At 41.1% G+C, this 27747-nt stretch overlaps 2 protein-coding genes across 5 annotated transcripts in view; one reads left to right on the top strand and one right to left on the bottom strand.

Moving 5' to 3' along the window:
- The window catches only part of fhod3a (formin homology 2 domain containing 3a), a 60039-nt gene that overhangs the window by 8335 nt on the left and 23957 nt on the right, over positions 1–27747 (top strand). For all 4 annotated transcript variants that reach the window (XM_069175883.1, XM_069175882.1, XM_069175881.1 and 1 more), the window contains exons 3-5: positions 1391–1458; positions 21313–21380; positions 22117–22222. In XM_069175883.1, coding sequence (XP_069031984.1) covers positions 1391–1458; positions 21313–21380; positions 22117–22222 — 242 coding nt within the window. The remainder of the gene's footprint in view (positions 1–1390; positions 1459–21312; positions 21381–22116; positions 22223–27747) is intronic.
- Positions 25197–26676, bottom strand: LOC138214523 (uncharacterized). The gene has a single exon (XM_069176223.1). It carries the CDS (start codon positions 26646–26648, stop codon positions 25923–25925), a length of 726 nt encoding a protein of 241 aa, XP_069032324.1. The 5' UTR covers positions 26649–26676; the 3' UTR covers positions 25197–25922.

The following is a 27747-nucleotide window of genomic DNA, read 5'->3' as shown; positions in this document are numbered from 1 at the left end:
ACAAAGTCCTCTGGCACCGAGGCTCACTCAGCTTCCACTGAAAAAGAAAGTGAAGACAAAAAAAACTGTGGATTGTGATGTAGATTAATCTCCCTCTGAACAATTGTCACCTGCCTTCCTAACATTCAAAATATATCGTTTTTCTCTGGAATGTATTGAGCTCCATATTGAGGAATATATATAAGTTATTCAAAGAGTAGTTTTGAATTGTTTGACCTTAAACACCTTCTTGTCCACACAGACATAAATTTGATGTTGTATGCACGTTTTTCACAACTCAACCTTTCATGACAGCATGCGGCCCAAAGTGCTTCACCTTAAAACAACACACTAAATAAAAACAAATTATAAATACATTTAAAAATAATTAACAACAATACAAATACATTTTAAAACATGTAAAAATAATACAAATACAGATGACAGAAAATGCAGGACTACAAATTACAACAATAAAATGTGTTAAAAAATCAATAAATGAAATTTTGTGAAATAGAATACACACCAGGAAGAAAAAGAATAATTAAAACTTAAAAACCAACATGATAAATGTTGCTCCAAATTTAAAGGCAGATCAAGAAAGTTTGCCATTTTGATATCCAGAGGGAGTGAGTTCAGTTTCATTTGAAACCGTTACTTTGACTCTCATTCTCACACAATAGGTTATCAAAAAAGTATGATAAATGAGTTTGTTCTATCGGCATCGCAACAGACTGTGTTCACATGTTGCTCTATTTCCCAGCAAAGCTGATAACGCAGCCTAAAAGACGGATAAGAGGCCGGCTGCGCTCTTGTTTGTTTGTTTTCCTTCCTGCACGTTACGCATACTCCAGCATGTAGGCTATCAGAGCAGTGCTTTCCCTGCTCCTGGAGTATGATATCAGTGTGTTAGTGATTGAAATCACTGATTAGCTGGAGGATAACATCTCAGGATAGAAAAGAGAGTTTGAGTTGCCCTCAAAATGCCATCGTGCTTTACCTTGATGTTTACTCTGTGTTTTCACCCCATAAATGTGATGTTGTGCGAGTGTGTGCTCATCGGCACGGTGGCATGTGGAGGTGCAGAATGAGTGTTATGTGTCTGCTGTCTGTCCTCGGGGCTGTGATGTGTATCAGTATAGGGGTACAAAATTAATGCACGATTGTGCGCACCATTCCCATCATACCAACTGTTTTGTAGGACAGAAAAACATCCTTGCTTCATGTTTTGCCTCCTTGAAACAAGTACAAAAAATGTTTCAAACAAAACCGTGCAGAGAACATTACACTTCATTGCAGAAGTAAAACAAGTTAATTACATTTGACTGTAAGTATGAAATCGTCTTCAGTAATGAGATTTTTAATTTAAAAATAATGATGTGTCTTTCTTTGTCGCTCCACTCTCTCTCAGGTCCAGAGGGAAGAAGCACAGTGTTATTTTACGGACCCAGCTGACTGTCCGTGTACACGCCTGCATCGGTGAGTAATGCGTGACGTGTTCATGGATGTGTTTAACACACGTTTCTCCCTGGACATGCGCTGTCAGACCCATCAGCAGGGCGGAGAGCACGTTGCACCACACGTTTAGATGGCTGTCGTGGTGCAGGTCAGACCTCAGACCTCCCACCCAGAAGCAGATTTGATTGGCGTGTGAAATTTCTCTAAATTTAACGTAGTTATTTCATCGTGTCAACGGTTGTGTTAAATGTGTGGTGGGAGCTTTTACATGCCGAGAGAGAGGAGTGGCTGAGAAGTGATTTAGGTGCGTATGTGTTATCGATGATAACGTGATGGTGAAGAGGAGAAGGGAGAAAAGACAAAGCGAAAGGAGGTGTGAGTCTCACTGAATGTTCGAGGGTGGCAAAAATGAAGATAGCGGGGGGAAAAAAAAAAAATCAAAAACACGTTAAGAGTTTGGAGAAAACACTGAGATATACACAAGGTTACACTTTTTTTTATCATGGTGTTGTGCTGCCTTCAAATTAAAACTCGAGCTCGCGGTTATGACACAGGAAGTATGACGTGTTGTATGCGTGTTCAAGTGGTTAAGTCGGTGTAGATGGCGTCTAGAAGCCATAGAGGCTAGCAATTTAGCAAGCTAACAGGCGGCAACATAATGCAGGAGATGCAAAAGGCATACTGACAGAGGGAAAAGATGATGTGGATGGGAAAACACTGATGTTTTCCTCACATTATCAAATCATGAAGACAAACTTTAAAATCTAAAAACTATATTATGGATAAATTACGTGTTTTTATCTCTATTTGATGACCATGTTGGATAAAGATGTAACTTGGGCGGCTGTGGCTCAGATGGTGTCGTGGTTTGATCCCTGCTTCCTCTGGTCCACATGCTGAAGACACTGAACCCCAAGTTGCTCCTGATGGCAGGCGAGCCCTTTGCATCGCAGCTCTGCTGCCAGTGAGTGAGTGAGTGAGTGAGTGAGTGAGTGAGTGAGTGTGTGTGTGTGTGTGTGTGTGTGTGCGCGCGCGTGCACGTGTGAATGGGATGCAGTGTAAAGCCCTTTGAGAACGCGAAGGTGATAAATCTCTTTCTAATGCAGACCATTTACCATAACTTGTTTTACAATGAAAACAGAGACTAGAAAATCATCCATGTTGGCCTCGTATGTCACTGGTCCCTCAGCCAATAACATCCTGTCAATAAACATATATCGCACCCAAATTTCAACTCCAGCTTAACCCAACTAATGTAACCCAACTAGTGTCAGGTGCTACTCATCCCAAATTGTATTTATTTATTCGTATGTGTGTGTGTGTGTGTGTGTGTGTGTGTGTGTGTGTGTGTGTGTGTGTGTGCGTGCGTGCGTGCGTGTGTGCGTGCGTGCGTATTTAGTCATTGGTCTTACTTTTTCTAAAAAAAATATTTGTATCTAACTTATTTTTATTGTATCGGTATTTGTAATTTGTTCTTATTGTGTGCACCTTTTTCCTAACTGTGTTTCTATGCTGCTGTGACTACTAAATTTCCCCACTGTGGGATAAATAAAGTCTTATCTCATCTTATCTGCTCGGTCGGACGTCCGTAAGCAGACCTCTTTCTCAGTGGGTGTAATCACTCACCAGCTGACTGAGCTACTGTAGAGTCATTTTCCCTGACAGAATTTTCCAGATGGTCTTTTTGAGCTCATCATTGATAATTCTTTACTGTGTGATTTGATGTTTTTTGGGGGGGATTTTCTCTTCTGCTGCAGCAGAACATAGTTGGACTTGAAAGCAACATTAAGGCTACAAAGAACCTGCGATTCAACTCTCGCTGTAGAAACTGTTCAACAGACATTAAACATGAATGCGTTAAACATGTATTGTCTAAGATAACCCTGTCTTATATTCAGGCTAATTCAGTATCTTTTCTCTCGAGACATGTAGAGAAAACCCTGTTGTTATATTCATTAAAATCACCTCACTTTTTCATACTATACTTCCTCTGGGTGTGTGTGTGTGCGTCTCACTCCTCTCCTCCATGACTTGTCTACACGGTCAACATTCTCCATGCCAGTGATAGCAGTGCTAAATCTGGATCCCAGATTCAGTGCCTTTGATTGGTCGAGAGGAACGTGATGAGGTGAAAGGTCACTCTGAGTCGGGCTCAGGTTGTTAAAGAGAGGAAATGTGCACGTACAGAAAAAGCATCTGTTATTATAGTCACGGTGTATTTATTTTACATAACTCAAATAACAGGGGTGCAATAAAAAAAACAACATCCCAAATAGTTCATTAATAATAAGAAGTTGATTTGCAACAGGATCTCAGCCCAGTTGCAGATTTTAATACATTTAATAATCGATGAAAGCACATTAATAGATATTAGATGACTTGTTAAGGGATATTTTGCAGTAAATCTCAGGGACAGGATCCCTAAACCTGCTCCATATTTCCTACCTCCAGTAGATTATGATGGACATATGGCTCATCTCTTCTCAAGAATGAGGACTCTCTTAAGTCCCAGGGTCGGGGAGGGCGTTTGAACCAGATGTGCTCTGCTGTGACGGGGATGAGAACTGACCCGTGTCTGCAGCCACCTGCTGCAAACATGCGGGGGATATACTGTACATGCACACGCAACAGAACACGCTGGTGAATGGAGTGGTGGAAGCTAAATCTTTCTCTCCCGCCCATGCACATGTAGTACACACAAGCTCTGATGAGGAATCTTCCCATGGTTTGGAGAAAACCAGCGCTGGGCTATATTTGCTTGTCCCTTTCAGTGTAATATGAAAAACAGCTTCTTATTAAACAAAAAAGTGCATCATCACCATGTGATACATTTCCCTTTTGAAGAGCCTGGGTGAAGCTTTGACCAGCCCCGAGGCTTGATGATAGAGTTCGCTCACTTTATTGACCGCAATCCAGATTTCATTCAGCGTGGCACAGATGCTGGGCAACAACCGAATCTTCACTGTAGCTCATGTTCTGAAGTGGCAGTGTGCAATTCAGCTGCATTAAACAGACTTATAATCAGAGCGGTCCATTCACTTTAGATATCCACCGGCTGTCCCTCCCTCCCCCCCCCTCCCTCTGAGTGTCACTTCAGCTGTTCACTCATCTACTCATTTAATGTCCTCTAATCCCTCGGGGCCTTGACCTTCAAATCGCCTGAGTGGTGGTCAGTAGCGGTCCACTAAATGAAAAGTCTTCCGCATTCAAGCGTGCAGATGGCTTGCAGAATTAAAGTGTGACTCACAAGTAGTCGGAATGTGTGTTATCTGTTTAAATTAAGCATATGGATATCTGTAATGTTTCATGATTAAAAAGCAGGAAGGGATCAATTCCTCAGATTCTCCCTAATCTCACTGCCTTCCTCAGCTTTCAGGTTTGATTGGCAAAGATTGTATTAAGGTCAAATGTTACGGCGATCTTAGGGTTTGCGACCTCCTTCGGTCATCCATTGAACTACTTTCAAGGCCGCGAGGGTGAGAAAAACGAGCATGACCATGAGAAACGCAGCTCTCCTGGGCATTTCTTGGCACCGCTGCGGAAAGATCTAATTACCTGCAGGTTTGCCAACGTGGGATTAAAGAAGCTCTGTGATGCGTGTGTGTTTGTGTGTGTGTGTGTTTGTGTGTGTGTGTTTGTGTGCATGAGTGAGGCTGAGACAGCGTTTGTCAATTAATGAATTTTTCTGTTGTTTATGAAACAGGAGAACACATTGACATGGTCAGCAAAGCAGCGACTTTGACTGCTGGTGCAAGCGCTGCTCTCCAAGTAATGTGTGTGCACTGGAAACGCCCTTTAGTGATCTTTCTCAACACTAACCGCCCAAACACCAGCGGGAAATCAAGTTTTATCTCTTTTTTATGCACGTTGGGTGTCCTCTGCTTTATTATCAAGCTGTTGTCGAATCTTCGTGCCTATTTCCTCCCTACCTCTTTGTGTCGCGTTCATTTTGTCCTCAAATTTCCACTCTTGTGCCCTTTTTTTCCGCCAGATTCGCACCTCTTCTCTCCGTTGACCTCAGTCCCATCAGAATGCCATTCAGAAGCTCTTGTTTAAGGGTTAATCTTAGCCGTCTCTGTTGCGGTAAGGTTGTTGTGGATCGTGATTAATGGGTGCAGAGAGGTGGCTCAGGGGGTGGGGGAGAAGTGGAGGTGTTATCTTTAGAAATTGTTGACAGCACAGACACGTGAGGAAGGCAGCACAGCGCCCAACCTCTTCTAACGAAATGTGAGAGTAACGTTAAAGAAATAAAAGTTACAGTAAAACATGTGAACTTTTCCTTTTGTTGTGCTGCTATTTGATTTTTTTTCCTTAAGACTGCATTAAGCAAAAGTTTGATGCAGCGACTGGAAGTCTATAACACAGCAAGCAGCATCAGTGGCACCCAGAGACATCATTGCTCATTACATCCCACAGTATTCAAGTGCCAAAACAATTATTATAATCGTGTGATGTGAATTAGTGCATTGTTTTTATGTAGCCGTGTAATGTGTGTCTAGACGTGTCATAGTGAGTGCAACAGTGGAACTAAGTTAACAGGCCCCCAACATGGGGAAGGTTTTCACAAAGACTGGAATTATAACATTTAGTTTTTAGTTTTTTATTGCTATTTTGAAATGTATCTGAGTAAATATGCTATTACTGTTGGATGAATTGTTTTTGATAACCCCATTCTGTCCCTCTGTCCCCTCCCTGAAAGATGCTAATGGATTAGCCCACTCCTGCAGACTAGTGGACAACAGCATTTGTCTCCAATGGCAGTAGTACCTGTTGATGCTGATTGGAAAGACTGAGTCAAACTTTGAGGCAATAAAAACAAAATATGACTGCCAAAAGGGAAAAAAAATAAAAATATCACAGGGAAAGCATCTAAAAACAAAGTTGTTGCCCTCTCAGCCTTGTAACAGTGATTCAGAATGTTTCAGTGTTGGTATGTAACATGGCTAGTTTGCTAATATTTCTATCTGCCCCTATATTTACATTTATTGCGACCTCTAGTGGCCGGCATAATTATGACTAGAGCAAAGGAGGATGTCATTTGAATGGCTTCACCTAGATTGTAGTTATTTATATGGCCACTAGAGGTCACTTAACTTTAAAACGTAGGTAGGCAGTTACTTTATTAATCCCCGAGGGGAAAATTTTTCGCTACAGCAGCATACAGAAGCAATAAGATAATAATAGAATAATAGAAAAGCAATAAAATAGCAGTAAAATAGCAGCTATTTTCAAAGCATCAATGTATCAAAGCAGACGTAACTTTGAGTCGTAATCAGCTAGTTGCACAATACATCTATGGGGTTGGGTTTTTTCATGGAAAGTCTCACCTATTCTGTCATTTAGGTTTCAGGATGTGCTGGTCTTATAGAGTAGACTGAAAACACTCATATATATGCCTTTTTGGGACTCATTGGAAATGGACCTGTTCTGTTGCTTCGGTACGAGGACGTGTTATAATAGTTACCCTGCTGATAAATGAAGCAGCATTCAGTTTGAGAAATAACTGAATCAGCTGCAGCGCCATCATGTTCAAATTCTCATGTTACTGACGATGTCAAGACAAGCTTAGCAAGCAGGAATCATTTGGATTTGTTGGATCGTTAATAACTTTAAGATGCCAAAGTCATAAGTTTTGAAACTTGATTTGTTTTTAAGCTTGTTTTTGTTGATGGAAATAAGCTTTGCCTTTGGGGCCCAGATTGTTATCTCAAACCCATATACGCTACATTACAATTATATAATCAATGAGCATTGCCACAATCTGTATATTTAACGGAAATATGAAAAATGTTTGTGGAAAGCTGACAGACGAACCCATAGTGAAGTGTCCAAAATGGAACGTTTTTATCCACTTGGGAGCATGAATGTGTTCAGTAAAAGATAAAACCACATATAAAGCTTCACTGTCTGAGTGTAAACTGTAATTTTGTCATTTGTATAGCGATTAAACTGCAGGTTACTCAGCGGAGTGTTTTTATATTCCCAAAGCTTTTGTTTCCCATGCGGCCTCATTTCCCAGCCCCTCTACTGAAGTGAAAGGACGTGCAATAATTCAAGTGATCAAATACAGAGAAGGGTATGATATCTGACAGGTAAAGCTCTCTGTAATGAGTCCTACAGCAGGTGAAACAAAAGAGTCAGAGTGCAGAACAAAAGACCTTGCATGTGTTTTGGAGCCCGTTCAATCTCTTTGGCACGGAGCTCTGGAATTTAGCCCCCCATTTCCAAAAAAAAAGACTTGGCTTCTATACTCTTGGATTTCTGCGCCCCAATTATCCGTCTCTAATCACCCCCTGCAGTATTGTAAAGGAGAGGTGGGGGCCAGAGGGTGAGGTGGAGAGAGGTTTGACTTGCTTTGATTTTCCCTGCTTGTGCTGTTACATAACAAATTAGCAGCTTGTCGAAAATTTGGAGTCGAAGGTTGTGTTGCGTCTGTCTGCCTCGTTTCTTTGTCTATCCTTAACTTCCCCGTCCAGCACAGGATCCTCCGCTTCCCGAACGTGCCTGTTGCCGCACCACTTCACTCATTTCAGTCCCAGTTTTATGTTTTTATCCTTCTTACATTGGATAAAAAAAATTAAAAAAAATTGATAATAGGCCAGCAGGCAACATCAAGGATTTATAGTGACTGTATTTAAACACAGTAAAGAGATATTTGGAGGATTTGATGGCATCAGTGAGAGTTACGCAAATCAAAATCTTTGCAAATATGAGCTTACTGACAGGGTGGTCCCGAGTGAGAGAGGAGTAGTCACTGCTCAGCGTGGCTTTGCTGACGGGGCTGCAGTGGCAGTGACAGCAGTCTGGCTTTAAGATGCTGCAGAAAGAGACGAGTACAGCTGGTTCGAACAGCAATTTACTGTGGCGGTGTCCCCCTGCTGCGGGAGATAAGGCCTGGTAATGGCAGGGTGTGACAGGGAGATAATACTTGGTAATGGGTAAGCTGGGACGGGGGCGGTGGAGTAGTAGGACATCTGTGGCTGTGCGGTTGTCAGACTCCAGACTTGCTGCCCTCTAATGTGTGTGCTACCAACATGCCCGAACTACTTTTTAATCTGGCATCATGTTGTACTTTACTCTACATTGTCCATTTGCCCCCATTAATGTTTCCCAGCATCTCTATTGAAACAGCTGCCACTCCTGTTGTTTAACCCTGCTGGCCTGCATGCTCTGATCATCTATATTTACCCAGCTCAGCTTCATCGGGACTCTTTGTTCGTGACTCTCACCTGTGGCTTGGGCTCAGAGTTTGGCCTCGTGATCCTTCTGCTGACTTCTGAGTCAACAGGGATATTTTGCTGTGCTTGTGAATTGTTTGCATGGTGTTTGACAGGTTTAAACCTGTCACTCAGTCTGTTTTATCTGTGCGTAGCCACGATACCATCCATGCAAATGTGTGTATATTCTTCAAAACACCAAACAGCCTTCCCTCTTTTTTATCTGCGTTTCATAGAGAAATAAAAGGACTGAGAAAATAACTCAAATAGTTTCCCTTCTACCCTCACCAGCAGCTGAGACCCTGAGGAGCGCCCACATGAGTCATGCTTTAGTGACTGCTGTGGGAGATGGAGAGATGGAGCCGATGAGGCATCAGGGAAGGAGGTGCAGAAGTGCTGGAAGAACTTTACGGCAGCAACTGCTGCAGAAGAGATCGTAACATGCTTCTATCCTGTAGCTGCTCTCTTTTCCCGTTATGCTTTTTTTTTTTTATTGTCTCAAACTGTAAATAACAGACTGGACTTTTTTACAATGCAGTTGTAGATTATACTGCGTACATTTCTTTAACTGGAACCTCTGGAATTGCTGAATTTACCAACCTGGTATCATGTGTAATACATATGAGTCCACTGGAAGGTACGGTGTCGAGTTTTAAAAAAAGATCATGGTTTGGGTTAAATGTGACATTTTATGTAATCAACGCAACGTACGTCACTGAAATTATCCAAATATCTCATAAGGATTGGCATTTACTGTATGATAATCACTGGACTATTCGACTATTAATCAACTATTAACCCCCCATCCCGGGTGCCTTACCGCCACCGTCTGACAGGACTAACGTATTACAACCCGGCGCCGGTGAAGGCAGGGAAAGAAGAAAGGACGATAGTTGCATTTACTATTCGATTGTTTTATCTTTGAATATTTGAAAACCACGACCCATTCCTAATACCTTCCATCATGTGCACAACTTACTTTCATTACTTTAAAGAAATCCACACCATCTTTTGCTTACTTATGGACTCGAACACTGGTGGAAGTCATGTGTTTGTTCCAACCATCCTCTTCTCCACTCTGGCTTTATCACTCTTTGTCACATGACCTCCTTCTTCGAACCTGTTCATACATGCGTGTACTTTTCACGCCTCGGTGAGGCTAAACGTGACAGACATGACATCCTCTAGTGGACTGACAGATGTATTACATCCTGGGAGTTAATCTCTGACTGGGATTTTCATGTATATCTGCAGGCAGGGAAACCGAAGGGTAGGGCCTGGTACCAAACTTCAGTACTTTTGCGGCACAGACTGAATTGGTTCGGTAGTATCTGGCATCGGAAAATTTCAAAACACATATCTTATGTTCCATTTACACAGGACTAAATCTCATTGTGTCAGTGAGCCACAGCAGTACGTGGCCTCAGCTTGGGCGGCCCGTCCATGTAGATAAAATCACTCGGTTTTATCTGATGTAGCTGAAATCTTACATTAGAAAAGCTTATTTCACTCTTTTCAAGCTAATTTTTGGCCACGCACCCGTCTGAATTGTGTATGCTGCAGTAACTAGAGGCTTCACTACGCGTAGCCGACAAGCTAGCATTTGCAAATGGCCTATGAGGAATTAATGAGACATCTGTAAATTGTAGTGTCAAGCGATTGGCATTTCGGGGACATTTGTTAATTGCAGATACAGAAAACAACCCGGGTTACTCTCTCCCCCTATAAAAAAAAATACATAAAAACGTATAAATTTTTAGATTTAAAAAAAAAAAAAATATATATATATATTATAATGTGAAATGTAATTTTTTTCTTCCTAAAATGGATTTTATGTAATTTTGGTAATTCAAAAAGTACTGGTATTGAAGTCAAGATATTGGTATTTATTCAAAATTTGTGAGCAATACCCAGCCCTATTGCAGAGCAACTGTTCTAAACAAAGCTATTTCTTTTCTGTTGCAGAAAGCCAGCTGATAACAACTAAACCCGCTGCGCTGCTTAAAACTCAGCTGTTAGGCAGCACATTTCCATAATATACGGGAAAACTGCGATTATTTATAGCTTTTATGGTTTTGCTGTGTAATCCAGTTGTGCTTTTCAGCTGTGCGTCTCTTTTGTCGCTCTATTGATCCGTCACTGGTGTGGTGGGTCCGGTCCATATGTTACAGCGCTGTGCTTTCCGTGGATGTGGCAGGGTTTTCCCAGGGCTCCAGTTATGCTGACAAACATGAGAGGCTCAACTGTTGCGCCTTGGCACAACTCACTGCTGTTTGGGGTTTGCTCTCCCAAGCCTCAGTGGGCTTACTGGAAGAAAGTAAGAAATATATCACTGCACATGTGTGTGTGCGTGGCTGCACACCCACTCACTCTGAGTGTTATGTCTGGGCTTGTTCATATATGCACCCGAGTGTGCCTGAACAAACCTCAGGCTGGTCTGTTTTAATCATTTTGAAACTATTACATAATGCTATAAAACATTACAATTACCACAAGCTAAACATCCAGAACACACACTGGAGAATCTGCGGGCTTGGCCTCTTTTGCAGCCGTGGGGTTTGAGAGATGATGGGTTTAGGGGATGTGTGGAGAGAGACCGGGAGAAGGATGATTTCCAGGGAAATGGTAAATCACTTAGGAAGGAGAGCACAAGGGAAAAACAAAGCAAGTAGGAAATGCACCTGCCAGACAGCAGAAGCAGCAGGCCAAGCTGCTTTGAATGTTACGTCACAGCTCGGCGGTCTGCTGACTTACAGGTGAGGAGAGTGAAGGCAGAGAAAAGTAATGCCAAGGCTGTTTTTGTTTCTTCTTTGGCTTAATATAGAGAATAAATTGTCTGTCTCAATATCAGTCCATAACACGCTTTCAGTAGTATTCAGTCGTTTTCCGTAGGTTAGATTCCCAGAGCTTGTTTTGGATCAACACAAACTCTCTCTATCACACAATACTGTACACACAAGCTCTTGGCCAAAACAAACAGAGACAAAATTATTTCAGAAAGTACATAGAAGGTCTGATATGGTCTCTTCTGTCGGCTGTTAGGGACACACAATGTGCGTAAACAGAGGGGAGGAGTTTAGTAACAGGCAAGTGTGCTATGAGTCACAGCAAGATTTTAGTCACCTAATCCACCCATGAAGCAGCACATATCCTCCCGTATCCTCTGTTTGCTCGCTCTGCCTGCTGGTAGTCCCGCTCTGGTTTCAACCTCGGTTTTTTTATACTGTGTTTGTCTTTCTCACTCTCTTTCATGTCTGTCTTTGTCCACGTATTGTTTTCTATAGACTCAGTCCAGACAGTCTATTTGTGTGGCTGTTTTCAAGAACTCTGACGGAGTGCATTTTCAAAGCCAATAAAAGAGTAGTTAGACGTTTAAAACACCTTTAAATGATAAATTGGGTTTTCAGCTTAGCACTATATAATCATCAGCGAACATGTGCTGGTCTGCCATGTTTTCAGTCCTACGTCTGACACACACTGTCCTTGCACATGCTCAGCGGGTCGCTCAATAACAATGACACCAGCAGTGAGAGAGAGAGAGAGAGAGAGAGAGAATGAATGCAAAAGGAGGTGGGGGGAAGAGAGAGAGGGAAAACACTGGGCACTTGTTTCACATGTGCACATTTCTATGTGGGATCGAACACCGCAATATTTCCCACAAGCAGCTTTTGTGTCTGGCTGCAAAAAGAAAAAAATCAGCTGCATGCAACATCCGGGCAAAAGTTGAATTTAGTGTTAAACAGCAAACAGAAAGGTGTTTATAGAAAGCAGAGTTCGGCCTTTTAACAACAGGTGCACTGTCAAATGGAGAAGATGAACTACGAGGAAATTAAATGTTGGTGTCTATAATGAGTATTAATGAGTTGTCCGTGTGCCTGTGGGTCTGTGTTAGTAAATATAGAGCCATTTTGTTGCTGCGTGCTAGGCTCCGTCTTGTCTATTAGAAGAGCTGGGTGTATTTGTGTTTGTGTTGCGAGTAACTATTTATGTGCGAGAATATTTTGGACTAATTCAGAGGCGCCAGGGGCATGTGAAGGGCACAGTCTGGTCTTGCAGTGTGTGTGTGTGTGTATGTGTGTATTTTTATATGTTTGCATGTGTTTATGGGACAGTAGGTTTCCTTCCTGAAGACATCTGCTTTTTCAGCTTCTTTCACAGCTGATGTCCTTCATCACAGTTCAAGGTTGCGGTCCGGAGACAGTGCACGTATAAGATCCTGCCTTGTTTGCACTGTGTTAACTATAAAATACAGCCGCCATTTGTTTTCTCCAAGGTGGATTTATGGGAACCAAATGAGTTTGTTTTCATTTACTCACAAGTGTTTCCATCCACGGTGCTTCTGCGTCGCGTCCTCTCTCGTTGTGTCTGCCTGTTGATGTTTTTGTTACCGTTGAGCCGTCGTCACTGTCGCGGTTCGTCGCTTTTCTTTCCCAACCTTTGGAGGTCTCACTCTCTCTCTCTCTCTCTCTCTCTCACACACACACACACACACACACACACACACACACACACACACACACACACACACACACACACACACACACTCGGAGCTCACGGAGCCTCGATCGTCATTCATACCATCAGCAGCCTCCAGTGTGGGCCAAGACCAACAGAGAAAAAATAGACAGTCGCAAAATAACCAAGTTGTCCTCTGCAGTCTGACCTTTGCTGCCTGCCAACTTTTCCTTTTCACTTCACTCGACATGAGAATGAAATCATGCATTATTGTCCAAATATCAATTTGTGGCAGATTGATGGAGTATTTATTATTTTATGCCACTCCACAGATGTGTGCATACATGCAGGATCTACCACCCAGATATGCCTTTGCACATGTGCACTGACACAAAATGCTGAGAAGCTTGCAGGAACAAAAAGCGGTGTTAAGAGTTATATTTTCACTCTCGTACAGCAACTGCCTTTAGTCTTGGATTGTGAAAGGAAACTGCTTGTGGTGTCATTTAAGATATAAAAAAAACAAAAAACTAATTACTTATTGAATAAAGTTAAATTTAGTCTATTTGTTAATTACAATGTTTGTTAATGTTTTAAATATAGAAAATAAATAAAATGCATAAAATTAAACATAAGAAAAAACATTAATAATATAGAATAAAGCAATATGCATTTTAAGGCCCGGAAGTGCAAAGTGCGGGCAAGTGCAGGAGAGCTTCAGGAGTAGCTTGTTAAAGGATGAAGTAAAGAGATATGTTTTAAGCCTTATTTAAAAGGTTTTACTGAGCAGCTTCCCTGAGATCTGCAGGTTGTTTGTTCCACGGCTTTGGAGCAGAACTGACCATCCTTGACTCAATGTAAAGTCGACCAGGCAGCACAGACACACGGTGCACTGCTTGACCTGAACAGAGATTGAACTCAGTATCTGGGGTTGTTACAGTATGCTTGAAACCCAACACCCCTATATTTAGCACGATACCAGCGCAGAGAAGGAAAGACTTCCTGGGATTAAATGAAGCTCTCCAGCGTGCCGTTACACCTCATCCTCCTCTCACTTGTTCATTTGAGATCCCACTGAAGACCCAGTTTGAAAGCCAGCTGACTGATTGGCCCAGACAGCCGCGTGGGTTTTTTTTTTTTTTTTTAAGGGGTGCAATGAAATCCTCCAGAAACATGAGTCAGCGGTTATAAGTGGGCTTAAATGCAGCTCTGTACCAGCTGTGATCCACCCCTCTCCTTTCCTGACCAACAGACAGTCGTACCATCCTGAAAAATATGACCCTTGGTTGTCCTCAGTGCGTGCTTATCTGTAAATATCCCATGGTAAAGTCAATTCTTAATTATGCTCAACATCCATGACTGTAAAAGGATTAGAAGCAGGAAATTATGAAGCACATTGTTCTATTTCTTGGGTAAAAAAAAACAAAATAGGAATGTTTTGATCTGTGATGTCAAGTTTTGAAAATATTTGTGGAGGTTTACCCATCAAATTTATGAAAAATGGACGTAGTGTCTTGGAGAGGTGATTAAGCTCTATCTAAAAATCTATAATTGCAGAGCTGAACAACTTTGATATGCATTTCTGTGATGAATTCATTGCTGTGTTTCTAAATGACATAATTCCCTTAGTGCACTAACAAATACTGCTCTTCCATGTTAGGACTCTTGTGTAGTGCAGCAATTTTGCTGTTTATTCGACAGTGTAAAAGCACTTCTGTACTCAAAAGGAAGAATGTCAGTGAACAAGTATGTCCGTTGGAACACAGCACGTCTACATTTGTTTGTGTGTCAGCTGCACATTTCTTTTAATCCGATAATACCCGATTTCTGACCAGCGGAAACAAGCTGTGAGGACAACACTGACATATTTAGTTAGCATACATTGCATCCAGCAGACAGGAACAATATGTCAATATTGTTTTGCAGTTGTGTCTCTCACTGCCTGATGAACATATGCCCAATATTCTGTCTGCTTTCAGCTGTTGACCACTTCCTGAGGAGAATATCTGCTTCTGTAGCTGCTACAAAACTGTAATGTTCACTAACTAGTCGCTAACTTTTTCCGTTTATTGTTTTGGTGCTGGGCCGATAGCGCAGTGCGATTTTAGAGCTTTTGAACTAAAACAAATCTGCTTGCTGTGTTAAAAACAATGCCACGAGAGTGGTGAGTGTTGTGGGCTGGAAAACTACAACCGTGAGTCACCAATAGAGTTAACGCTCATAAATGACATTGAAATGCTCATATCGTGAATACCAAACAGATTCTTAAGATTGTCTTTATTTCTGTCTTGTCAGCCTGCACAATTAACTAGGTCGCATTTAAGAAACATCTGCTGAGCTGGCTGCCTATTGTTAAGTCTGAGGATTAGGCATACTGTAGTAGTAGTAGTAGATTGTTGACACCCTTTGTTAAGGCCAGCTAAGCAGAATTAGACTCTAGTCACTTGGGAACTGTCTGATTTTGGTGCCACAAGTGCATCAAAACTCAGTGCTGTTCTGAGTGTAACTGCGGCGGTTTAAGCCGAGTGTAGCCTGAGTTGGCCTGTGTGTTTTTCTGTTTGGAGATGTGTAGATGGTGCAGTAACTGTTGAGGGATTAGTCAAAGCTGAAGGGTCACAGCACTAATCTCATTATGGCAGGAAGAGATGGAGGGATTTGACCACTCCTGAACAACAGAGCGTCTGATGGCCACCGGGGGAATCCCTGTTTCACTGCAGAGGACACTCCCACATGCACACGTGGGACGGTGCACAAATGGGCATTAGCACATAGTTATTAGGGCCCGAGCACCGATGGTGCGAAAGCCCTATTGTTATCCAAGCGATTATTATGATTCTCCGTAAACAGCTGCATTTTTGGCGGCTTTATCATACTCAAAAACTCATGAAAGTTGGTACACCCTTCTCTACCGGCAAAAAAAAAATCGTATTTTAGTGGAGTCGTGGCCAAATGGCTCGCGAGCGCCCCCTAAACAGATGCCCCGGTGGCTACATTTACCAACATACACAAAATTCGGTGAACATGTGTATCACACCGAGATGTACAAAAAAGTTACATTGCACCATTACGTCAACTCAACAGGAAGTTCGCCATTTTGAACATTTTGTCACAAAAAGTGACCCAAAAGTCATGCTATGGCATGTTCAAAAAATGACCGGCATTTACAAAGTCAAAACTGACTTATGATTTTTTTTTATAAGTCTTGACAAAGCAGGGAACTGAACCCCAAACCTTCTAGTTGAGGGGCAGCGGTGCTAACCACTACACCACCAATCTTCCCAGGAGCTTAACAGCATTGTGACAAATCTTTGTCTCACTGCAACCTACAACTCCATAAATATTCATTCAAATGCGACCAAAATTGCCGCATTAATAACAACCTTGGTGAAGTAGAATCTTTTACCTGTTGAGTTAACCAGACTGTCAGTTGAGTCTCTGGAAACTCTGAGTGAACTCCGTGAAACGCGGTCTCCTGCCAAATCTCTTTCTCCATTGCCGAAGATAGTCCAGAGGTCTATGGCGCCGACCCCAACTCCAAGCTGGAAAAGACTTCATGAAGACACGGGTTTGAGCCCCGCTCAGGTATCACACATGGTTCATGGTTTACGGAGGGGGAGTCCCCTTAATAAGCCACACAGTTCACGGAGAGCGAATCCCTCTAAGGGTAAGCCACAAAGGTATGGGTTTGTACATGCAGTCATACTAATACCAAACCAAAGGTCAACAACAATACAAAACTCAAACAAAAAAATAGTCCAAAAGAAAAAAATTTTTTCATTGTGCACTTGTTGCTCTCACAAGTAACTTTAGGCATGCATGTCAGTTCATAAAAAAAGTCATCCAAAATATCAAAAGTATGTTGTCCAAAATATGATAAAAACAAAACAAAAAAGTCATATTATGTCGTCCGAAATATTTTTTTAAAAAAAAGATAATAATATAGCATGTCGTCCAAAAAAAGTGACACAAAATTCATTTTTGGATAGAGAATATAGTATAGATTGTAGAGTATAGATTATAGAGTATAGAGAATAGAGTATAGAGTATAGATAATAGAGTATAGAGTATAGATAATAGAGTATAGAGTATAGAGAATAGAGTACAGAGAATAGAGAATAGAGTATAGAGTATAGATAATAGAGTATAGAGTATAGAGAATAGAGTATAGAGTATAGAGAATAGAGTACAGAGAATAGAGAATAGAGTATAGAGTATAGATAATAGAGTATAGAGTATAGATAATAGAGTATAGAGTATAGAGAATAGAGTATAGAGAATAGAGTATAGAGAATAGAGTACAGAGAATAGAGAATAGAGTATAGAGTATAGAGAATAGAGTATAGAGTATAGAGTATAGAGTATAGATAATAGAGTATAGAGTATAGAGTATAGAGAATAGAGTATAGAGTATGCAGCTAAGTTTGATGTTTCGCCGTGACACAGGAAGTTGATGTTTAAGGTCAAACGATGCTCCAAACCTCAAGAAACTTGCGTCAGGCACCAGCTTTCATGAGTTTCTAAAGATGTTAAAGCCGCCAAAAAAAGGCAATTTTTTTTTAAAGAAGAATAAGGAATGAGATCGAGAAAAAAATTAAAACCGTGCGAGGGCCCGCATATCACTGCTTGCAGTTTAAATTTCAATTATTATTGAGCCTTTTGTGTGGAATTCTAAACATGAATTGAATGATAAACAGAAGAATTGTGGATGATACACAACAGATATATCTTTTTTTTATACCTGTTTGGTGTTTAATTGTGTTTTTTAGGATGTCATAAATTGTATATTGTAAAACAAGCCTCTAACTTGACTCCAGTGTCAAGAAGAAAAAGAAGGAGTTACACAGATTCTTTATTTTTATTTTTTCATTAGTAATGAACGCACTTAAGACAATTTCCACAGAGCAGATCGGCAGGGCAGGAAGTCAGAAACACGAAAGTGTAGAGCATCTGGTCAACTTTCAAAATAAAACACCCTGTGCAGACTCCCGATCCTACAATACAATAGAAACCGCTCAACAATCAAGGAAAAATGACCAAAACAGGCAGACAAAATGCTTCACCTCTGAAATTCTCCCGGTGGGGTATGAAGCCGTGCAGAGGTTGGAACAAAACAGCAGCGCACGCATGAGAGCTTTGTCTGGTGGAAAATACAGGTTATACTCCAGAAACAGTAGACAGCTGCCGGGAGCATGTGAGGTGCCTTTCTCAAGAACACTTCAGCCTTGGATGTTTGTCTTTTTTGGCCAAAGGAATTGATCCGACAACCCTCTGGTCCCAACCCCTGTTTCTCAACCTCCGGTGTTCTTCCTCCAAAATGTAGGCACCCTGCTCCATTGAAAAGCTCTCTTCACAGTGATAGCCCTGCACACTGAGAGGTTCCTAAGCAATGCAGTTTATACTCGGTGGAGAGTTTCGTGTGTTGCTTGACATCATTAGGGGCCTGCTGAACAAAGCGTTTTGTCTCTACCTTATTAAAAGCAAACAGAAAATTACAAACAGAAGTGACTACATCGAAAACAAGTGGAAATACCTCCTTCTGCTGGCCGACTTTCCTCTCGCTCTCTTCAGATTTTAGGACGGAATATGGGACTTAATGACTCATTAATGCTGACATATTGCAATGCATGTGAGGTCAGGGCAAAAACAGCGTTGACAAGAACTGCAAGTCCTCCAAAACAAAATTGTAAAACTCAGAGCGAACCTATAAATGAAACGGGCCTTTCTGACTTTCCTTCATCTGTCTGTCTGCACTCAGCAAACACAGGCATTGGACTTACACATGGGCACACTCACACAAGCCACAATGACACATCACAGCGAGCGCTTGAGCTTTTCTTGTGACAATAATAAAACCCAGAGCCAGGAAAATAGGAGAATGACCAGTAACAGACACGTGGACCGGCTACTCCTCTTCCTCTTCACTTTTTCCCTCATCTGCCGACCTCTCTGCCTAACTTGTGCAGGGCATCTAAATAAGAGGTGTTGTCTTCTGTTGAAGCAGTGTTGTTTGCCCAAGGTGGTTGAAGGTGAGAGCGATTTATGCTTGAATTAGTTCCAGCTCATTCCAGCAGTGTTAAGACAGCTGGAGCCCTTTGTGCCAATAGGAAAATGGTTTATTGATTATTTAGCATGTCAGATTTTATTTACTCTGGACTCGAAGTGTAATTATGTCGACAGTTTGCTGTAATAAGTTTGTAGTATGAGGCTGTTTCACCTGCACCTCTGAAAAAACAATTTAGCTAAAGCTAAATGACCTCACTCCTGCCTCCACTAGAGTGAACGAGCTTTATCACTGGCGCTGACGTGCTGCTGATGCACAGCAGACGGTTGGTAAAGGTTACCCTGACGGCCGCCACTCATGGCCTGATGAAGAACGCCACCCCCGACACGTGATCGTCTGAATGAACCGTGATACTCGAGTGTTTTGTACATCATTAAGTGGCCACTTGATTTCCAGGGAAGCCTGGATAAACGACAAGCAGGAAATCAGACCAGACTGAAGAAGAGTTACAGCTGAGCCACATTTTGTACATGATTTCTTTTGCTTTCTTTCCTTTCCAACATATTTACTTTTTTGGTTGGGTTTCCCACACATGCATTGTTGTGTGCCTTACAGCACAGATCATTTGGAGGATTTGATGACCTTCCATGATTTGATTATCTGCCCTGTAGACTATCACAGATGTATTTCATGAATGCCACTGCTGATCTCAGTGAAACGGTCCTGCAGATGGAGAGACAGACAGACAGGCCTGTAATTCTTCGTCTGTGTGCGGAATGATAATGAGTTTGACCCTGGCTTTGGGTTAGCCTCGCCTAGCATAGCAACCGTTACCACTGAGCGGCAGACAGCAGGGCAGACCGGAGGGCTCCGTTGCCAGGCTAGCCCGTGTCCTTACCAGCCCATACATCCATGCCCTTGTTCACCAACCCCCACCCTCCCGCCTCCCGAGGGACCGAAGGATTTGTCATCAACACGCAAACTCAGGATTTAAACACACAGGTTCCCGAACCCCCCGCTGACACGCAGTCCAACGCACGACTGTTCAAACGGAAAGCACGGATACCCACATGAGCAGACTTTGAGCTTAACGCAGAGCACTTAGGAAAATGATTTCTGTTGTCTGGTCTTTATGGTGGTACTGTATAATATTGAAATACAAATATTAAAGAGGGCTGAATACCAAAAGCATCAAGCGCAGCCTCAAATTGTCAGTAGAATCAGCATCTTTATAACAAAAAATATTGTAAAAAGTCCAACTTCACTGGTTTTTAAAGTAATATTTGTAACATGTTTATATACGTAAATACATATACAGACATCTAAATATATAGTCCAAAGAGATGTAAAAACACCTGATAAGAAAGAGGAAAGCAGAATTTGTAGGATATAAGTAATGCATTTATTGAACAAGAAAAAATTTCACAAAAATCCACATCAAAATATAGAAATATAAGAATATAGTAGAAATATTGTTATTGTTATTTTAAAGAAGATAAGAAGTTATTTAAAAAAATTATTGCAATATCAACATGTTACGGCCCTTCGGGATTGTATTAATAAATGTGTATGTGTTATTTATGGTTAGAAATAATAAGGTGATAAGTGTACGAGCTTGCAGCCTTTGGTTCTGTGTCGCGACCTGAATACCTCAACGTTGAAGCCGGGTCAGCAGCTCATTAACATTCCAATACAGCTCTAATCACCACTGTGTGTGTGTGTGTGTGTGTGTGTGTGTGTGTGTGTGTGTGTGTGTGTGTGTGTGTGTGTGTGTGTGTGTGTGTGTGTGTGTGTGTGTGTGTGTGAGAGAGACAGAGATCATGCACGTGTTGCTCTGTGGTGAGGATGCGGTGAAAGTGTGATGAAGCGCCCGCCTCAGGTGATTAGCGCCGCGTGCTGTGATTGGTTCCATCATCCCGCAGCGCTTCTCTCACATCTCAAACTGTTGTGCAACGTTTGCACAGCTGAGACTCATTTTACCAACAACTTTTTATTGATCCGCTCATCGGAATGAAAAATACGAACACTGGTGGGAGATGAAAGGTGTGCAGGGAAATATACAAGGCATCAAGATTGTGTCCAGAGAGCTCTCCTCGTGTTCGGTGGAAACATTATTTTTATGGTTGTTGTTTTTTTTTTTAAAGCGTTGCCCTGGAGCTGTTTGTTTAACTATATCCATTTGTATGTCTTTTCTCTCTGCAGAAAGACTGTATAACTCCAATGGACGTGACTTGAGACGAGCCCTGTTCTCTCTAAAGCAAATCTTTCAGGTAACACACACACACACACACACACACACACACACACACACACACACACACACACACACACAGGCATATTTCATATGCAATTACTGTCAGTTTGTTGTTGCAGGATTGCGGCCACTGTGCGCTTCTGTGATGACAGGGATCTCCATCAACGTGGCATTTCTCTCCCTCTCACTGTCTTTGTATGTGTGTGTGGGTGTTTGCGTTTGTGTTTGTGTGTGAATCTTTTATTTTAGGATGAGAGGGGTCAGCCACTTCAAAAACCAACAAACACAAAAGCCAACACACACAAAGCCCTCAGTTATAAAAGCACATCGCTTAAGTATGTGAGAAATTTTAAATTGTTTAAACTAGTACCGCTTTCAAGTGTTACTGTGACGAAAAAATTGGCCCTTTTAACAAAAAGTTGTAGCAGCTACAGAACCAATGATATGAGTTTCTCCCAGATTCAATGCTTATTTTCAATTTGGCTCACAGAAGATTTCTGAAGTCTGACCCAGTACCTCTAAAGGCAGCATTATCCCAAAAGTGTGTTCATCATAAAGTTGATCAACTTTTATTCTAATCCTGCACATTACTGACATCATGTGGTGGCAAAAGGGAATGCAATTTGCTGATAAAGTTTAGATAAAATGATCAGTTTTAGGCAGGATTTTATTTGATTATGTTTGTATACTGCCAGCTTTTATGACTGTGAACTTATTCTGTTGTTTTACTTTGTTCCCCTGATTTACTTCAGGATGACAAAGACCTGGTCCATGAGTTTGTGATGGCCGAAGGCCTGACGTGTCTCATCAAGGTTGGAGCAGAAGCTGACCAGAACTACCAGAACTACATATTAAGAGGTACAGTCTCTCTTACTTTCTGATGGCCACAACCAGGTACAAATACCAACATTAATAGGCTATATATCTAGACATAAAAAAAATCTGTGTAATATCAATTCTGGGCACTAAATAAATATGTTCAAAACCAGACTCTAGCAGCAGATTTAGATTGTTATAACTTGTTAAAAGAATGCAACTGGATATAGTTGTGTGTGTGTGTGTGTGTGTGTGTGTGTGTGTTTTGTGTTTATGTTTTGTGTTTATGTGCGTGTGTGTAAGGTACTTTGGCAAAAGCACATAACACTATTAGAAATATCTTTGAAATGTTTTGATATTTTGATAATAAGGGGACTGATTATAATAATGATAATACTATTGAGAGTAGTGTCATATTAAGTATAGATTAGTGTATAAATACAACAAGGAAGTGTATTTACGGCCTGATTCTTTCATGTCATGTCAGTCAGACAAACTGTCTTCATGTACCCACCCTTCATATACAGTGGTGTGAAAAACTGTTTGCCCCGTTCCTGATTTCTTATTTTTTTGCATGTTTGTCACACTTAAATGTTTCAGATCATCAAACAAATTTAAATATTAGTCAAAGATAACACAAGTAAACACAAAATGCAGTTTTTAAATGAAGGTTTTTATTATTAAGGGAGAAAAAAAATCCAAACCCACATGGCCCTGTGTGAAAAAGTGTTTGCCCTCTAAACCTAATAACTGGTTGGGCCACCCTGAGCAGCAACAACTGCAATCAAGCATTTGCGATAACTTGCAATGAGTATTTTACAGCTGTGGAGGAATTTTGGCCCACTCATCTTTGTAGAGTTGTTGTAATTCAGCCACATTGGAGGATTTTCCAGCACCAACCGCCTTTTTAAGGTCATGCCACAGCATCTCAATAGGATTCAGGTCAGGACTTTGACTAGGCCACTCCAAAGTCTTCATTTTGTTTTTCTTCAGCCATTCAGAGGTGGACTTGCTGGTGTGTTTTGGATCATTGTCCTGCTGCAGAACCCAAGCTGGCTTCAGCTTGAGGTCACCAACAGATGGCCGGACGTTCTCCTTCAGGATTTTTTGGTAGACGGTAGAATTCATGGTTCCATTTATCACAGCAAGTCTTCCAGGTCCTGAAGCAGCAAAACAGCCCCAGACCATCACACTTCCACCACCATATTTTACTGTTGGTATGATGTTCTTTTTCTGAAATGCGGTGTTACTTTTACGCCAGATGTAATGGGACACACACCTTCCAAAAAGTTCAACTTTTGTCTCGTCAGTCCACAGAGTATTTCCCCAAAAGTCTTGGGGACCATCAAGATGTTTTCTGGCAAAAATGAGACGAGCCTTAATGTTGTTTTTGCTCAGCGGTGGTTTTCGTCTTGGAACTCTGCCATGCAGCCATTTTTGCCCAGTCTCTTTCTTATGGTGGAGTCATGAACACTGACCTTAACTGAGGCAAGTGAGGCCTGCAGTTCTTTGGATGTTGTTGTGGGGTCTTTCGTGACCTCTCGGATGAGTCGTCGCTGCGCTCTTGGGGTAATTTTGGTCGGCCGGCCACTCCTGGGAAGGTTCACCACTGTTCCATGTTTTCTCCATTTGTGGATAATGGCTCTCACTGTGGTTCGCTGGAGTCCCAAAGCTTTAGAAACTTTAGGCTTTATAACCTTTTCCAGACTGATAGATCTCAATTACTTTCTTTCTCATTTGTTCCTGAATTTCTTTGGATCTCGGCATGATGTCTAGCTTTTGAAGATCTTTTGGTCGACTTCACTTTGTCAGGCAGGTCCTATTTAAGTGATTTCTTGATTGAGAACAGGTGTGGCAGTAATCAGGCCTGGGTGTGGCTAGAGAAATTGAACTCAGGTGTGATAAACCACAGTTATATTTTAACAGGAGGGGGCAAACACTTTTTCACACAGGTCCATGTGGGTTTGGATTTTTTTTTTTCTCCCTTAATAACAAAAACCTTCATTTTAAAACTGAATTTTGTGTTTACTTCTGTTATCTTTGACTAATATTTAAATTTGTTTGATGATCTGAAACATTTAAGTGTGACAGACATGCAAAATAATTGGAAATCAGGAAGGGGGCAAACACTTTTTCACACCACTGTAAGGAATCGTTACCTGTTGTTGCACCATTATGGCCGGAGACCTCAGTTTGACTTTGAAACTATTGGAGCAGCCCTAAACCAATCAGCATTGACTACCATGTAGGGAGTCACTTAGTCACCCACGCTGGTCGCTGACGATTCTGCCTTTCAGTGTGTTTGTACAAACGTTAATGCAAACAGGGTTTCCTGTCTCTTCAGTACTTCCGTTTACACAGTAGTCACTGTCACTCTCTCTCTCACCGACACTCAATCTCAGTCTTTCTTCCTGTTTCTGTCCCTTTCTTTTCACTGAAATGTTAGATGTTCGAGTGCCAATTTGCCCTGCATTTAGCACATGAATTGTAAATACATAATTGAGGGACATAGTTGTTCCCATAGGTGCACTGCTTTTAATGAAATTGTTTTTTTGTTTTTTTTAAAGTGCATGTAAGAGCATTTCTCTGTTATTTCCTGTAAGTGACATCAGCCCCTCATGTCTTGCGATCAACTACAGAAAGCTTCACAATAAATAATGGGAGGAAGCAGATACTGCTTTTATGACTCTTTAGTTTGAAGCTTATTCAGTGAGAATTATATATGAACCATAATGTGCATATTAAACTATCAACAGACCTCTTTCTGTGAAGTGGAAAACAATATATTTAAGTATTTCTATATTAATTCCATTTTCTGATTTTGATCATATGTCTCTCACAACAACTCAAAATATGCCATCTCAGTTGCAAATAATAACTCTGTGTGAAGACACATCCTCATTCATATCTTAGCAAGTAATTTGGAATATGATATATTTTCTTTGTGCAGTTTGCGCAGTTGTGCATGACACCTCTTTGGTCGGTGTCAATTGACAATTAAAATGGAGTCATGACAGAAAATGTTATACTTTATTTATATACAGTAATAACTGTAGGTAAAAGACACATTGGTCAGATGTAACAAGGAATCCAGATATGTTAAAGATGTAACTGCACCATTAAAAAAATAATAGATCCTCAGTGACTCCCTCACAACTTCTTAATCACTGTAAATGTCAGCATTTCTCTATAACAGCGAACACTCAAAAAAAATTGTTTAAAGTAAAAGACTTAAAATTCTAATTCTAAATAAAAGCTGTATATACTGAAAGCAACCTAAGTTATTTTTGATGAAGGGATTGACAGGAAACTGAACTGTGGGTGGCGGCTCATCAACAGTTTCCTGTCTTGCAGTAATGCAGCTGATTTCCCTTCACTGAGAAAAGTACAGACAAAAGCTGACAGAAATATTTTGTATAAAACAGCAAAATTATTAAAATTTTGAAAATTGTTTGAACAAATACAGTAATAAGAAGCAAATAAAGAAAATAGGTTTTCAGGTCCTGTAAATGACTTTCATTTGTGGGTTCATCATTTCAAGAGTGACGCACACAACATGCCTCCAAACACCAGAAATTCTGACAGAAGTGGTCACTGCTAATTGATATATCAAAGACTTTGATATTCCAAACCCAAAATTCAAAGTCCTCGTCGTCCTCGTCGTGCTCGTTGTCCTCGTCGTACTCATTGTCCTCGTCGTCCTTGTCGTTCTCGTCATGACCAGGCTTCGCCATCTTAATCATTACATTTCCTTGATAAGAATGCCGTAAGGCCGAAGAGAGCTCTCCACGATCCGCTTCTCCTCGTCGGCAGATGTTCCTTCAGCAACAGGAATGAGCCAGTAGTCGGCTCTCTGGCAAATCTGTCTCTTTTGAGGATTGATTCGATTTTGCAGGATCACTTTGTAATGCTTCCCCGTCTTCTTCGATGTGAAGCTCTTTGCATAGTCTTCTTTCTCAGCAACGTGTATGTCTGGTGTTGAGTAGATTCCTCTTCCGTAGGCCTGTCGAGATCCTGCTGTGTAGTGGCTTTTGATGATGCCGTTGGCTCCATCTAAGCTTGTTCCATGAAAAGAAACAGGCCATTCTCCGGGTACAGAGTTACTCCTCCACCCATTGGGGCCCAGCCAGGTGTCTCCATCTGGGTATTTACCTCTCACTTTTAAGCCCATGCGGTACCAACCTTTTGGGCGCTCGTATGGCTCATTACCTCTCACACACGGAGTCTCTTCGGGGAGTTCACTGAAGTCGAAGTCATACTGTTTGTCGAAGAATTCTTCCGCATTGATGAAAAATTCCTGTACATAAGGACTTGGTTTCCCGATGAGTGTGTTGACAAAAAATTCGCCAACAGATAAAATGTTTGCTGCGTGTGCAACTGCATATGGTTCTTTCGTGCCATAAGGTTTAATGATCTGTCCAAAAAGTGAGGACAAAGCTTCTAATTTTAACTCCAAGTCCAAATACATGGTGAAAGAGGACGGGAGTTGCTCTCTGCTGCTCTAGTACAGGATGTGTGAACTCTGTACAGCTGTCACATGAACTTGTAGTCAGCGGCTCCACGTCAGCACACACAACATTCTTTCACTTTCATTTTGAAACTGTGGGTCTAAAGCTATTATGATGCGGGAGACTCTTAAAATGCTGTACGGTGATCTGTGATCTATGTTTATGATGCAACCTCCATATTACATGTATTTTAATGTAAATCAGCATCTAATCAGTTTGTCACTGTATGTAAATCAGCTGAGCAGACCTTCTCAAACTATATAAAGTAAAACATTAATGATTTGTCAAATACAGAGGAAAAAATACAAAACAACAACAATAACAATACTATCGTTAAATCAGAAGACTATCACATCTGCACAGATGTTTGTTTTTTTTTAATTCAGAAGCTTTAGAAGTTAGAAAAGAGGTTGATGCAATATGTGGCCATTGGGAGCGAGTGAGATACAGTAACGACAAGACAATGCCGAAAGAATTACCCGTTCAAAGGTTGTGTTAAATAAGAGAGGACAAGAGACTAATGTTCATCGTTTTTATGTTCAGGAAATTCTGAAACTTCAAACAAGAGTTTTCCCTTTCTGTTGTCCAAAGTTGATGTCCATGTATCCCGCTTAGTTCTGCCTGTCTGAATTACATGCAACTCGCAGGACCGCGCACAGCTCCAGACATTGCAATGATTTGGCAAAGTGGTAGGCCTAGTGTTTAAAAACGATGTAATCTTCATATCAGGTTCATCAATGATGATAAATGATCTGAGTCTGTAGGTTTTAAGCATTTTGAGTCATCTGTGTTTTATTAGATGCTGTAGTAGCATTTCATTTTTTACGATTTATCTGAAATTTACACTTTACATTTCCTTGTTTAATCTAAATATTCATACTGTATAAGTATTAATATTTTTACAATAATATTTTGTATGTGTTTGATAGTAAGACTAAAACGTTTTTAAATGTGTAGGGCGTAAAATTCAGCCTGTCTCCCAACTTTGTTTTTAAATGTCATGACTGAGCGTTAAAAATGCATTATTCAGCAGAAGTGATTATTGGTGCCAAGTAATAA

The sequence above is a fragment of the Embiotoca jacksoni genome, unplaced genomic scaffold, assembly GCF_022577435.1.
Source record: "Embiotoca jacksoni isolate LCO1_2020_lvr unplaced genomic scaffold, fEmbJac1.0.p SCAF_7, whole genome shotgun sequence".
In the NCBI taxonomy this organism is placed as follows: domain Eukaryota; kingdom Metazoa; phylum Chordata; class Actinopteri; family Embiotocidae; genus Embiotoca; species Embiotoca jacksoni.
Note: the sequence above shows the minus strand (reverse complement) of the source record. Positions and strands in the feature narration are given on the sequence as shown.

Excerpts from the sequence above, each read along its gene's own strand:
- LOC138214523 (XM_069176223.1), bottom strand. The coding sequence starts at position 26,648 with ATGTATTTGGACTTGGAGTTAAAATTAGAAGCTTTGTCCTCACTTTTT.